Genomic DNA, 12593 nt, shown 5'->3' with positions numbered 1-12593 from the left:
AGCTTTTCAGCTCCTCGGAGAACACTGTGAGTGCACTCTCTTTTACACATACACACACACGCACATACACATACACACAAAACACACACACACACACCCAGACACACACACACACACAGAGAGAGAGAGAGAAAGAGAGAAGCAGGGAAGTGCAATTGCCTCTCTCTGTCTCTGTCTCTCTCTGCAAAGGCAGAGGAGGCTGGGAGCCACAGGGGAAGGCTCAAAGAGCCGCATGCAGCTCCGGAGCCGCAGGTTGCCGACCTGTGGTATAGGTAGTACCTTGCTCAATAGTAGTAACTGTGAGAGGGATCCCGGAGTCCTAGTGGACAATCACTTAAATATGAGCCAGCAGTGTGCTGCAGCTGCCAAAAAAGCCAACACAGTGCTGGACTGCATTAACAGAGGGATATAATCAAGATCACGTGAAGTATTAATACCACTTTACAATGCCTTGGTAAGGCCACACTTGGAATACTGCATCCAGTTTTGGTTACCACAATGTAAAAAAGATGTTGAGACTCTAGAAAGAGTACAGAGAAGAGCAACAAAGATGATTATGGAACTGGAGGCTAAAGCACATAAGGAACGTTTGCTGGAATTGGGTATGTCTAGTTTAATGAAGAGAGGACGAGGGGGGACATGATAGCAGTGTTCCAATATCTCAGGGGCTGCCACAAAGAAGAGGGAGTCAAGCTATTCTCCAAAGCACCTGATAAGAAGCAACGGATGGAAACTAACCAAAGAGAGAAGCAACCTAGAACTAAGGAGAAATTTCCTGACAGTTAGAACAATTAACCAGTGGAACAACCTGCCTCCAGAAGCGGTGAATGCTCCAACACTGGAAGTTTTTAAGAAGAGACTGGACAGCCATTTGTCTGAAATGGTATAGACCAGGGTTTCCTGCCTGAGCAGGGGGTTGGACTAGATGACCTCCAAGGTCCCTTCCAACATCATCATCATCATCATCATCATTATCTCATTCAATTTTGCTTGGAGTGAAAAAGAGGCCTCCATCTCTATTAGGGGGCGCCAGGTAGCCACAGAACAAGTCGTCGCAGCAAGAAAAAAGGAGTGTTTCTCTAAAGGGGCGGAGGGAAATCCACCCTTTGCCTTTCAAATTTTGCCGCTTCCTTGCTTCCTGTTTAACAGTATGTCTCTGAGTGATTTTTGTTTTGGTGGGGTGCTGAGTTGGCTTTACCTCCAGTTGCCCACAGCGACTTGTTCTGTGCCTATCTGGCACCCCCTAGCCAGCCACACCAACGTGGTTGCATCCACTTGGCCACGCACATCTACCCACCCCAACTCAGCCACCCCAAGTCATCCGCTCCAAGTGGGCTGCACCTAATTCTTCACGTTGACCCGACCACACCCACTCACCCACACCGACCTGGCGGCACTCAGATGGCCACACCTACCCGGTCACATCCACCTGGCTGTAATGAGTTGTCATAGACCTGGCTCCATGGTCCAGTGGGCTTCTTATCTAAAAAATTACTTATTTAATTTAAAAAAGGAAGACAGGGGCATGCTACAGAGTAGAGTGATGGCCTCTAGCACTGCTTGTGTTTTCAAGAATGTTCCTGGACCTCAGATAGATGTGTGATGATGCAATAATTATTTCATTAGTAGAATGCAAACAAAGGGTTAACGAGCTACTTCTTGGGGGGGGGGGAATACAAAGAGAAAACTGAGGATTCCCCCCTCGCCACTTCTGCCAACTTTGAATGCTATCCAGCTACCCTTAAATCATCACAAAAATATACTGGCATAAGATTTGCCATCTTCATTGTCTATCCTTTTCCTGCATTTTTTTTTTATGGCTTGTCACCTGCTTATTCTTGGTCTATGGACAGAATGAGATGCAAAGGAGGAGAGATGTTGCTAGAAGATGTTTGTATTGTGATTAAATGCAAGCAGAGATATGCCTAGACCAGGGGAAGGCAACCTTGGCTCTTTTATGACTCGTGGACTTCAACTCCCAGAATTCCTGAGTCAGCTGACTAAAGAATTCTGGGAGTTGAAGTCCACGAGTCATAAAAGAGCCAAGGTTGCCTTCCCCTAGCCTAGACATTTCAGGAGAGGAAAGGGAGGCAGCTTTTCCACACAGTGGGAAGGTAGAGAAAGGAAATGAGCCGAGTCTTCTCTATATGCATAAAGGAGAGGCAAAACAATGGTAGTTCTCGTGAAAATTATTCTGTAATTAAAGACTGAGAAGGAGTTTTGATGATATAGCTCTTTTAAAAAGAAGAGCTCATATCCTGTGCTTCTTTAATAGAGCGATATTGGTTAAACTGGTAATTATTCATAATTTGAAAAATTTGTAAGTAAAGAAGAGACATGATCATACTGTAGATCCCTCCCTGAGCGTACATATATCTGGGAAAAAATGTTAGGAGATGATATCCATAAAAGAATTTTAAATTTATTCCTTGGAGGGGAAGATGACAGCAAAATTTTAAAGTATATTCTTTAAAATATATTCTGAGAGCCAGTTTGGTCTAGTAATTTTCAGGCATCAGGTTAAAAAGTGAGAGACTTGTGAATTCTAGGCCTGCTGTAAGCATGAAAACTGACTGGGTGACTTTGGGTCAGTCATTCTCTCTCAGTCCAACCTACCTCACAAGGTTGTTGTGTGGAAAATAGTTAAGATAGAATATTAGATATGATTGCCTCCTTGAGTTATTTATAGCCAACAGAGTTGCCTGACAGTGAGATGGGTGGCATATAAATTTAATAAATAATTAATAAAAATTATAAAGGTGGGATAAAAATAAAAAATAAAATAAAATAAAATAATTTATCCATAGAATAGTGTATTTATTTGGTGTATATTTCATCTTTATTTTTTTACAACTCGAAATGGTGTACATAATGCCCCCTCCTATTTTCGCCAACAACCCTGTGTGGTGGCTTGGACCGAGAGAGAGAGAGAGAGAGAGAGAGAGAGAGAGAGAGAGAGGGAGGGAGGGAGGGAGGGAGGGAGGGAGGGAGGGAGAGAGAGAGAGAGAGAGAAAGAGAGAGAGAGAGACCCCAGGTCACCCAATGAGTTTTCCTGTTCTAAGGGAGGACTAGAACTCATGGTCTCCCATTTTCCAGGCCCGTGTCTACAGTGTCTAAGCTGCCTTATTGTACTGTAATCATTGTTGCTTTTTATAGTGCCACTTCTTGCCAAAAAGCACACCTACTTTAGTCACAGGACAGTATTTCTTTGGGAATATGTCTATTTGCTCAGAAAAAGGACTAAAAGAAAAGAACTATTAGAAAGCATTGCAATCAGGAGTAGGGAGAGAGGAGATAACAACAGATACCATCCTGGTAGATTTATGCTTTCTTACTGCTTAATGGCTTCCATGACCGCCATTTTCTGAAAGAGCCAGTCTCCCAGCAAGCCATTTTTAAAGAGCATCCATAAGATGGTTTAAAAATTCCAGATGTGCCCCTGAATCCATAACAGTTGTAAATTTCCTCCTAATTACACTCTATTTTATTTTCCCTATGATTATTTGCCTTAATATACATATAGTAGTCTATAAAATCCAGACTTCAGCTAGTCAACAAAATCAGTCAATATGCTTAACTTTAAATAACCCTCAACTTCATAGACAAATGTGTGTGTGGGGGGGGGGAAAGATTTTTAGACTCATGTTTATTAATATGGTAATGAGGTTGTACAAATGCATAAAATGTATGTAAAATAAATATAATAGATGTGACAGTATACGAACATTCTCCGAAGTGATCTGCAAGAAACTGAATGTTGTCCTCTGGGGTGCTTTCAGATTTTACCCATTACATCCCAGGCTCACAGATTGAGATCCATAAAAACCAGACCTTTATTGTACTATAGCGTAATAACTAAATTGTGCAGGCTTTTTCTGCTTTCCAGATATGTGGAGGTTCCTCTCCCATAATCTGAAGCTATAGCAACAAATTTTGGGAACTGAATTCCAACACATACAGGGACCACATACTGTACTTGGAGAAAGCTATTAGTTAATGATAAGTGAAAAAATATTATATTTTTAAGCATTTTTAAGCATTTTCCAAATTTAATCAAATACCGATAGCTTGTTAGCCATGGTTCATACAAGTAAGAATACAAATATCTTGTAAGATAGCCACAAAATCTCTCTAATTTTAGTAATTTAATTTCAGTAGTTTGTTTAAAATAATAATTTTTCTTTAATATTGGGATCTTAGATACATTATGTAGTCATATGTAACTACTCTCCCTCCCCCAAAAGAGAAGAAGCGACTATATAATGGAAAAGACCAGGAACATCTGTGTGAGATATAGAGAAACATTGGAAGATGAATGTTTGCATTTTGTTTCATTATAATTACATTCCATTTTAATGAATTCATTACAATTTGGCAAATAAGGCAACCTGCTCACAGTTTGTTTACAGACAGCCATGACTAACAGATTATAATGGAATAAGATGAGACCAGATCCAACTAATGATCTGAGTTGTGCTCCTCATAAGTGGCCTTTCCCGTTTTGCATGACTTCACTTTGCCACTAGAAGACACATCTATGTACACAAGCACACTCTATTTCTAGCATCTTCCACAAGCAGCCAGCCCTCCCTTGTTGACATCAAAGTCCTGAGGAGGGAATATCAGTTTGGCAGACTAAGACAACATGGATGTCCTATTAATGATGATAGCTCCTTCATTAGCCAGTACTGGGCTCCAAAGCAAACATAAATGACAATTCTGGTGTAGTATATAGCATTTGTGCTTTAGCATCCCATCCTCTTAAAGCAGGTGTGCACAAAATATGTTACCTATCTTAAAGAACGAATGTAATTTAGATGAATGGCAAAAAGGTATTAATAAATTTGTTTGGGCAGGGAAAAAACCAAGGGTGAAACTTAAAATAATGCAAGATTTTCGTGAGAGAGGTGGACTCAAGGTACCAAATATGAAATTGTATTATGATGCTGTAGTATTGACATTGATTAGCGACTGGGTGAATTTAACAAATACAGAAATACTTCATTTGGAAGGCTGGGACCTATTTTTTGGATGGCATGCCTATTTAATATTTAATAAAAAAGTGGATTGGGTTTTTAAGTCTCATATTATAAGAAACTCTTTGCTAAGAGTGTGGAGAAAGTATTATAAAAGTGACTTCAAAATACCATTATGGGCTATACCTCGGCATGCCATAGAAGGTATAAGGAAAGGGGTAAATATGGACAAGGTCTCTTACGTACAGTTATTAAGATGGGATGGCCAAGACTGGCAGTTAAAATCTTTGGAAGAATTAACACATGAAAACTTAACTTATTCATGGTTCCAATATAGACAAATAGTGGATAGATGGAAGATGGATTGTAAAATGGGCTGGCTTAGAGAAGATGAAATTTTTTTAAAACAAGTAAGAGATCAAAGGCCAACCCATATTAAGAGAGTTTATGGGGTTTTAGTGGAATTAGATTCAGAACTTGAACTAGTTAAAGATTGTATGATTAAATGGGCACAGAATATTGGTGAAACGATTTCAATGGATACTTGGGAACTTATTTGGATAAGAAATGTTAAATTCACACAAGCGCAAAATTTAAGAGAGAATTTTTATAAGATGTTTTATAGATGGCACCTTGACCCAAAGAAAATGTCCATTATGTACCCTAATCTACAGCCGAAATGCTGGAGATGTGGATATTTGGATGCTACCTATTACCATATTTGGTGGACGTGTAAGCATATAAAAGCTTTTTGGATTAAGATATGGTGGAATATTCAAAGAATTTTTAAAAGGAGGGTAAAATTTACTCCGCAATTATTTTTACTAGGTATTGTTATTGACTGTGATGCTAAGGAGGTTATATTGATGTTAAATTTGATTACAGCCGCTAGGTTGTTAATAGGACAATATTGGAAGAAGGAATCTTTGCCTACTTTACAAGAATGGTTTCATAAAGTTTCGTATTTGGCAGAAATGGCAAAGATTTCGGCTTTCTTAAAGGAGCAATCTCAAGAAAATTTTTTTGCGGTATGGGAAAAATGGATAAATTTTATACAACATAATTTGGATATGGAAAAATATTATTTAGCCTTTTTATAATTTGTAATGATTGTTTTTTCTTTCTTTCTTTCTTCTTTTTCTTTTTTATATATATACATTTTTTATGTATTATTATTCATATATTTTTTTTTTATATATATATATATGCTTTATTCTTCGTCTACTTTCTTCTTTCTTCTTTCTCTCTCTCTTTTCTCTTTTTATTTTTTTTTTTTTTTCTTTTTTAGTATATATTATTCATTTTAAAGTTTATGTTATCTATATTATTATTATATATATTATTATTGTGATTTTTATTATTATTATTAATTATTTTATAAATTGCAAATGTTATTTTTAAAATATTTGTTAAATAATCCTATATTCAGTTCTGGGAAGTCGGGGGGGGGTGGTTGGGGAGGGGGGGGTGGATTTTTATTTGTAAAACTTTTGAAAAATTTCAATAAAAAAAAAAAAAAAAAAAAAAATATGAACCAGGGCTTAATGAGGCCTTCTGACTTTTTGGGAATTCTAGAATGTATAGAAATTTTCACCTGGAACTGACAAAAAAAAAAAAGGTTCTTTGACTCTTAAGTACCTTTAAAACTCTTGAACTCCTCTTCTGAAATGGGCCTTGGCTCTGCCTACTTTAGAAGTGTGGCCTGTGACATTTCATACAAAGTTTGGTTTGTTCCTTGGTCTGAGAGACCCTGGTGGTTCTTATCTTGAAGGCCATTATATACATTCCAAAGGAGACTGACGGCATGCTGCCCAACTAAAAGATTCTTAGCGTGTATTTTAATGGAGAAGCAACCAGGGTCTTGTGTTCTGGGTTCCTGAAGGAAATGATCCAGATGGCCTGATGGTTTCACCAGCTACGAAAACATGCAGAGAAGTTCTCTTGCACATTAATTGTTGAAACCAATATGGAAGGCTTAGATGGGATGACTTCTAGGTGATTTAAACCCCATCAGTCAAATCAATTTGCCTTCCAGACACTTAATAATCTGCTGCCTAGAGATGGGCCATTTCATTTTATGCTGTGACAAAGTCATTTTGGTGTGAGCTGCAAACTCTGCTTTTCCATAAAGGCAGCTGGAGTTTCTCTTTCAGTTATTCTAAGATTGTGTGAAGCCTCCTTATGGAATGTGGACTGGCCCCCTGGCATGGGTTTATATGCATGTTCACCTATAGCTATGTGCACATATATACTACTACTACTACACTTCCCCTACACAACTATATTATTTATTCTCTTAGCATGCTGTGGCTTTTATCAAGGTCGCCACCCATTGCCTGCTAGGTCTGTTGGACTGCAATCCTTAAAAGCCCCAAGCACCTTGGATCCTCCAAACCAACCCTGCTGTTGATTTGGAACCGTTTAATCCAAAACAACAGCAGGGTTTTAGATTGCTTAACTGACTTTGAATTTCTATTGCTATAAATAAAGATATGACTCTTCCATCTCTATTACCCTTTCTCATTTTTGTCCTTTTCCCCCTACAGTGACAATGAGGAGAAACCCTTCACCAGCAGCCAGCCCTCCTTGAATGGTGACATCAAGGCTCTGGGGAGTGACGATAGCTTGGCAGATTATGGGGGCAGTGTGGACGTCCAGTTCAATGAGGATGGTTCCTTCATTGGCCAGTACAGTGGCCAAAAAGGCAAAGAAGGAGGTGGAAATGACAGCTCTGGGGCTACCAGTCCTACCAATGTGGTCACTGCCCTGGAATAAGTGGAGGCATTTTCCCAAAGGATTCCCCCCCGCCCCCAGTCCTGGAGAAGAGGATTTCCCTATGGATTGCTGGGGGCAGGGGAGGTGAGCACAGGGTTAATCACCTCACCCAGGCAAAGAATCAAAGAATCAATGTTCTTCGAATGGAAATAGTAATTGGTGGAATCTACCCTTTGTTTACTGGCTAACCCCACCCCCCAAAAAACTAATCAGGGAGGGTTAGAAAATCAGGGGATTCCTCAAATAATCCACCTAAAAAAGTGTCTCATTTCCACACCTTCTCCCCAAGCCAGTTATCCTTCAGCCAAACTATGTCCATGTTTTGTGTGGTGGGAAGGGAAGGGGAAGGGAGGGAGAAGGGGAGGGACATGTGACATGATCCAAGGGATGAGCTTATCAGTGAAGCCCAGAGCTTCATAAAAGGGGAGGGAATCAAGGTTCAAAATTGCCAAAAGAGCAGATGACCCCCTTCTCAAAATCCTCAACTGTTCATTCTTTGTTCTTGTTCAAGAAGGGGATGTTAGATGGTGCTGCAATGTCTAATCCCAACCCAGATCAGGACAGGAGGCAAAACAGAAGGTGACCTGAAAGGATTGGGAACCAAGAAACGGGGAATCCTTTCTCTGCTTCTGAGAGAAAGGGTGGTTAGAAAGAACTAGAAACCAGAAGTTGTGGCTATGCAAAAGGAAGGCATACGAATGGTCTGAAAGGATCTGGGCCTTTCAATTTTGCCATTTACCACCTTCTAAGGAGTCAGCTGATGATAATCTCTGATGCCCCTTTTATAAGGGAAGGGGTGCTCCAGCCTAATCTTCTGATTGCCTCTCTGTTGATCTGTCATTTTTCTTCCCCTTGTCACTCATTTTCTAAATCAGGCCTTGCCAAGGCAGCAGTTCTCTCAAAATTGTGGCTTTCAAACTTTTTACCTTGAGGAAAGCCTTTCCATGTCTGCTCATTCACTAAGACATTCCCATTTTTCTGCCATGGAAGTTGAGACCAATTTTGCATTCGTGAAAGCCACTGACCAAGTTGGTCCTATTGGTCATCCTCTTTACTTCACATAAAATGACTCTATACCTGCCATTAAAGTAGTACTTGATTGCCATAGCCTCTCAAGAGCCTCTGATCAATTGCCAAGAGATCTCAAGGTATCCTAGAATGACAGTATGAGAACTGCTGCCAAACCTGGTCTCCTGGTGCTGAACAGCCCACCTAGAACGATCCCTTTGTTCTTTCTGTCATGTTAACTCGCATTCTCTCTTTCATGGGAGGATCAAAATCCAGTTGTTTCCACTGGGCCAAATCCCACCATTTGACAACTCCTCTTCCTCCTCCCTCTATCTTGACCTCCAATTCTCCCCTCAAACAGCAGAAAAAAACCCCAAGACCCTCCCTGCTTCTTGAATGCATCTCACGCAGCTGCCTTGCGACACACTCTTGTCTTTCAAAAGTGATTTCTTGTTCACTGAATCAACCCTCTACCCCATTTCCGCCTCTGTCTATTGTAATAACTATTTTTTCTCTTGCTTGTCGGGGATGAAATGAATCCTTGCTTTTTTTGCATACAAAGTTTTTTAAAATAATAATAAAAAATAATAAAAGTACTCTGGTGTTTTGAGCAGCCCTACACAAAATCATTCCTGCCTTTTCCCCTCTCTCTGTAAATATTTCCAACCCTTGTGCTTGAGTTTGTTTTAGATGTCTTAGGACTGGTGTTTTTGAAGTCTTTTAGTGGGTCTATTAAGGTGGCTTGGAATTAAAAAGAGAAACAAAAAAGTATTTTAAACAGTCCTTTTTCTCCTGAAATGTGATGCCATTTTCATCCACCCATCCTCCCTGCCCTGTGTATTCTTCTCTTTTGTCAAGCCTGTTGCGATCTAACTTTCTCTCTTGATAGCTTTTTATATATATATATATATATGTATATATATAAACAGAATTATAAAATGATAAATAAATGATGAAATCGGAACTTGCTTGGACTGGTGATGGGGAAGACATGGTTGGGGAGGTTTATCTCATGTGTGTTCTCATAGGACTCCTGCATGAGAGTTAGGAATCGTCTCTAAAAAGGAATCAATTTTCCTCTTGCCAATTCCTCTTGGAATTTTATGACTGTACAATACAGAGCAGAAAAGGAAGTCGGGGAAGAACAGTTGCAGGGTCAATCTCTGGCATCTCCAATTTTTTAAAAAATAGAGAATGTGATAGAAGAGTCTGAGACCACCGAAAGTTGCTCCCTGATAATTCTAGGAACTGATAATACTAGGAAAGATGAGTCTGATCAGATTTCAGGAAACTAACCTGGTTTTCTCTCAGCTCTCATTGACAGTGTTTTTGTCATGGTTCCGACAGATGAAACCTTCAAAAGAACTTTGAGGCATTGTTTACCTTAAAGAATCTTTTATTTGAGAAACAAAGTATCGGCCCTACATAGTTGAACCCCCAAACCCAAAAACTAAATTCCCCTCCCCTGGATACAAAGTAACAAAGTACAATTCCCTCCTCCAATAAACAGTCATAAATCACATTCCCCAATTAGCTTGAAGCGCTGGCTTCCTCCCCAGCTCTCCAGCCCACCAAAATACTATCAGCTCTGGGCCCAATGTCCTTGGGTTCCCACATCTGAGTTATTATTGTTATGACTAGCTGGACTCTCATTCCTATTCCCCCTCCCAGCATTGACTAATTCTAAAAGCATAGAGAAAATGGCTGCATTTTCATCAGTTGTCAAAGCAAGAACATCTGATGTTAGCACAGTTGACAGCTTTTTAGGATAAGTAGTGCCCTTCAGATTCTATAGGGCTTTCTATGGCTTCTTTACACCTATACAAAGACTAGAGAAGAAGCATCTGTACTTCTCTGAGAAGGAAGAAATATTGTCTGTCTTCTTGCTGGGACTGACGCTCCATACATTTCTACCATTCCTCCTTCTACCTTCTCTTGAGATCTCTTGAGCTAGACCAGTGGTTCTCAACCAGTGGGTCGGGACCCCATTTGGGGTCGAATGACCATTTCATGGGGGTCGCCAAACCACGCTGTCCACCATTTTTTTTCCTTTTCCCTAACTCTCCTACTCCCCCTTATTGGTGGCCACACCCACTTGGGGGTCACCACAACATGGGGAACTGTATTATGGGGTCACGGCATTAGAAAGGTTGAGAACCACTGAGCTAGACCTTTGAAAACATTGGGTTTTATGCCCTTTGGAGTTAATAGACAGCTGCAAAGAAAATAAGTAGGGCAAGGAGAAGAGGAACCTAATGGTAGATTTACCTGCATACTTGTCATAAATTCCTGTTTGATCTCCTAGTTATTGCTGCAAAGAATGTACCAGGCTAAATATTGTTTAAGTTTCTTCCTCCTGGTTTAAAATATATGCATGTAAAAACAAGAGTAGGTTGGTATACCTCTTGCAGCATCTCTTTAATCAATGTAATTTAATCAATATAATTGGTAGAGTAATCAAGTAAAGCTTTAATCACAGATTAAAGTTTGTCCTTGATTAACTGGTATTTCTGAGTCTGAAGGACACGCTGATGTGTAGAGACTAGACGGCACCATTTCCCATTCTTCTGCCAAGTTTGATTAATATAGAACAAAAGGTGGCTTTTTATAATAGTTGTATTCAATAATGGCAGATAATTTTGTCTTTCCAGATATAATTGCTAGAAGAAATAATATGCAAGCAGGTCTGGTCACATATAGCTTAAATTAATATATATTTATATTTCCCCAAATCTAGAAATTTCATAATTCTAATGAGATATGTACATGTTTGTTGGGAAAGTCTATTGTGGATGTGATATTTTAATACAATGTGCATATTCTATATCCTCTGATTCCTAAATTTATAGCAAAGAAAATGCTGATCTTTTTCTTGATGAACAATAATTTCTCAAGTGTAGGAAAAGATGAACAAATCTAATCATTTTATATTCAAAGCAATTGTAGAAAAAGTGACACAAGGATACTTTGAACATTTCTGGATGAGATTTCCAGACAGCACATTTGGTCTGTTAATATAATAATTTCCAGCTTTTCTAACTAAGGAAGTCTTTCATCACTGCCTATGTGCCATAATACCTCTCTGTGTTACTCATTAATGTTACACCATTAGAAATTCCAGGCTTCATACATAATGTAAAACCACTACTAGAGTATTAAAATGAAACTGAGGAATAAAGACTAATTAAATGACATTTTTGTGATCAAAATTCCTCAGTGCAGACTTCACTGTTTGTAGCTACCTGGAAGCTTTCTCAGTTGCAGAATGTCTCTTGCAAGAAGAATGATGAAAAACAAGCACAATGTATGCCAAAGCTGTATTTAATTCTCCTTTGTGCAATGCAATTCCCAAGTTCTCTTTACATCAGTAAGCATTGGGTAATTTATCCATGATAACTCACACATGCAGGCACTAGCTTGATTGGATTTCTTTTTCCCTTTGCTCTGCATCCTCCAATTGTAACAATCAGCCAAAAAAAAAAAAAAAAAATCTGGGTCAGACTAGTAAAGTTCTGGGGATATAACAATAGAGCCAGTAAAAACATTACCTACATTAATGGAAAAAGGAATAAAAAGTGAACAACTGCTGGCAAAGATAAAGGTAACGTTATAGATTCAAAGGACCCATCTGGTTACCTAGGTTACCATCTTAATACCTTCATTAGTTGCAACAGAAAATCACAGAGGTGAGCTAAATGGCATTCCATCTTGTTACAAGCCAACCTTTCCCAAGATGGATTCATCTATATATTATAGATCGCAATTCCCATAATCTATACTCTCTCCTGATGCTGGCTGGGGCTAATAAGAATTGTAGAACAAAGGCAGTGGAGA

General features: G+C 39.1%; 1 protein-coding gene across 8 annotated transcripts in view; it reads left to right on the top strand.

The window, feature by feature from the left end:
• Window positions 1–9723, top strand: part of L1CAM (L1 cell adhesion molecule) — a 104353-nt gene extending 94630 nt beyond the window's left edge. For all 8 annotated transcript variants that reach the window (XM_039328687.1, XM_039328686.1, XM_039328685.1 and 5 more), the window contains one exon: window positions 7523–9723. In XM_039328687.1, coding sequence (XP_039184621.1) covers window positions 7523–7751 — 229 coding nt within the window. In that variant the 3' untranslated portion in view covers window positions 7752–9723. The remainder of the gene's footprint in view (window positions 1–7522) is intronic.
• Window positions 9724–12593: the final 2870 nt, after the last annotated feature.

Source organism: Crotalus tigris, unplaced genomic scaffold (genome assembly GCF_016545835.1).
Source record: "Crotalus tigris isolate CLP2741 ecotype Arizona unplaced genomic scaffold, ASM1654583v1 scf7180000024383.4638030, whole genome shotgun sequence".
Lineage (NCBI taxonomy): Eukaryota > Metazoa > Chordata > Lepidosauria > Squamata > Viperidae > Crotalus > Crotalus tigris.
Note: the sequence above shows the minus strand (reverse complement) of the source record. Positions and strands in the feature narration are given on the sequence as shown.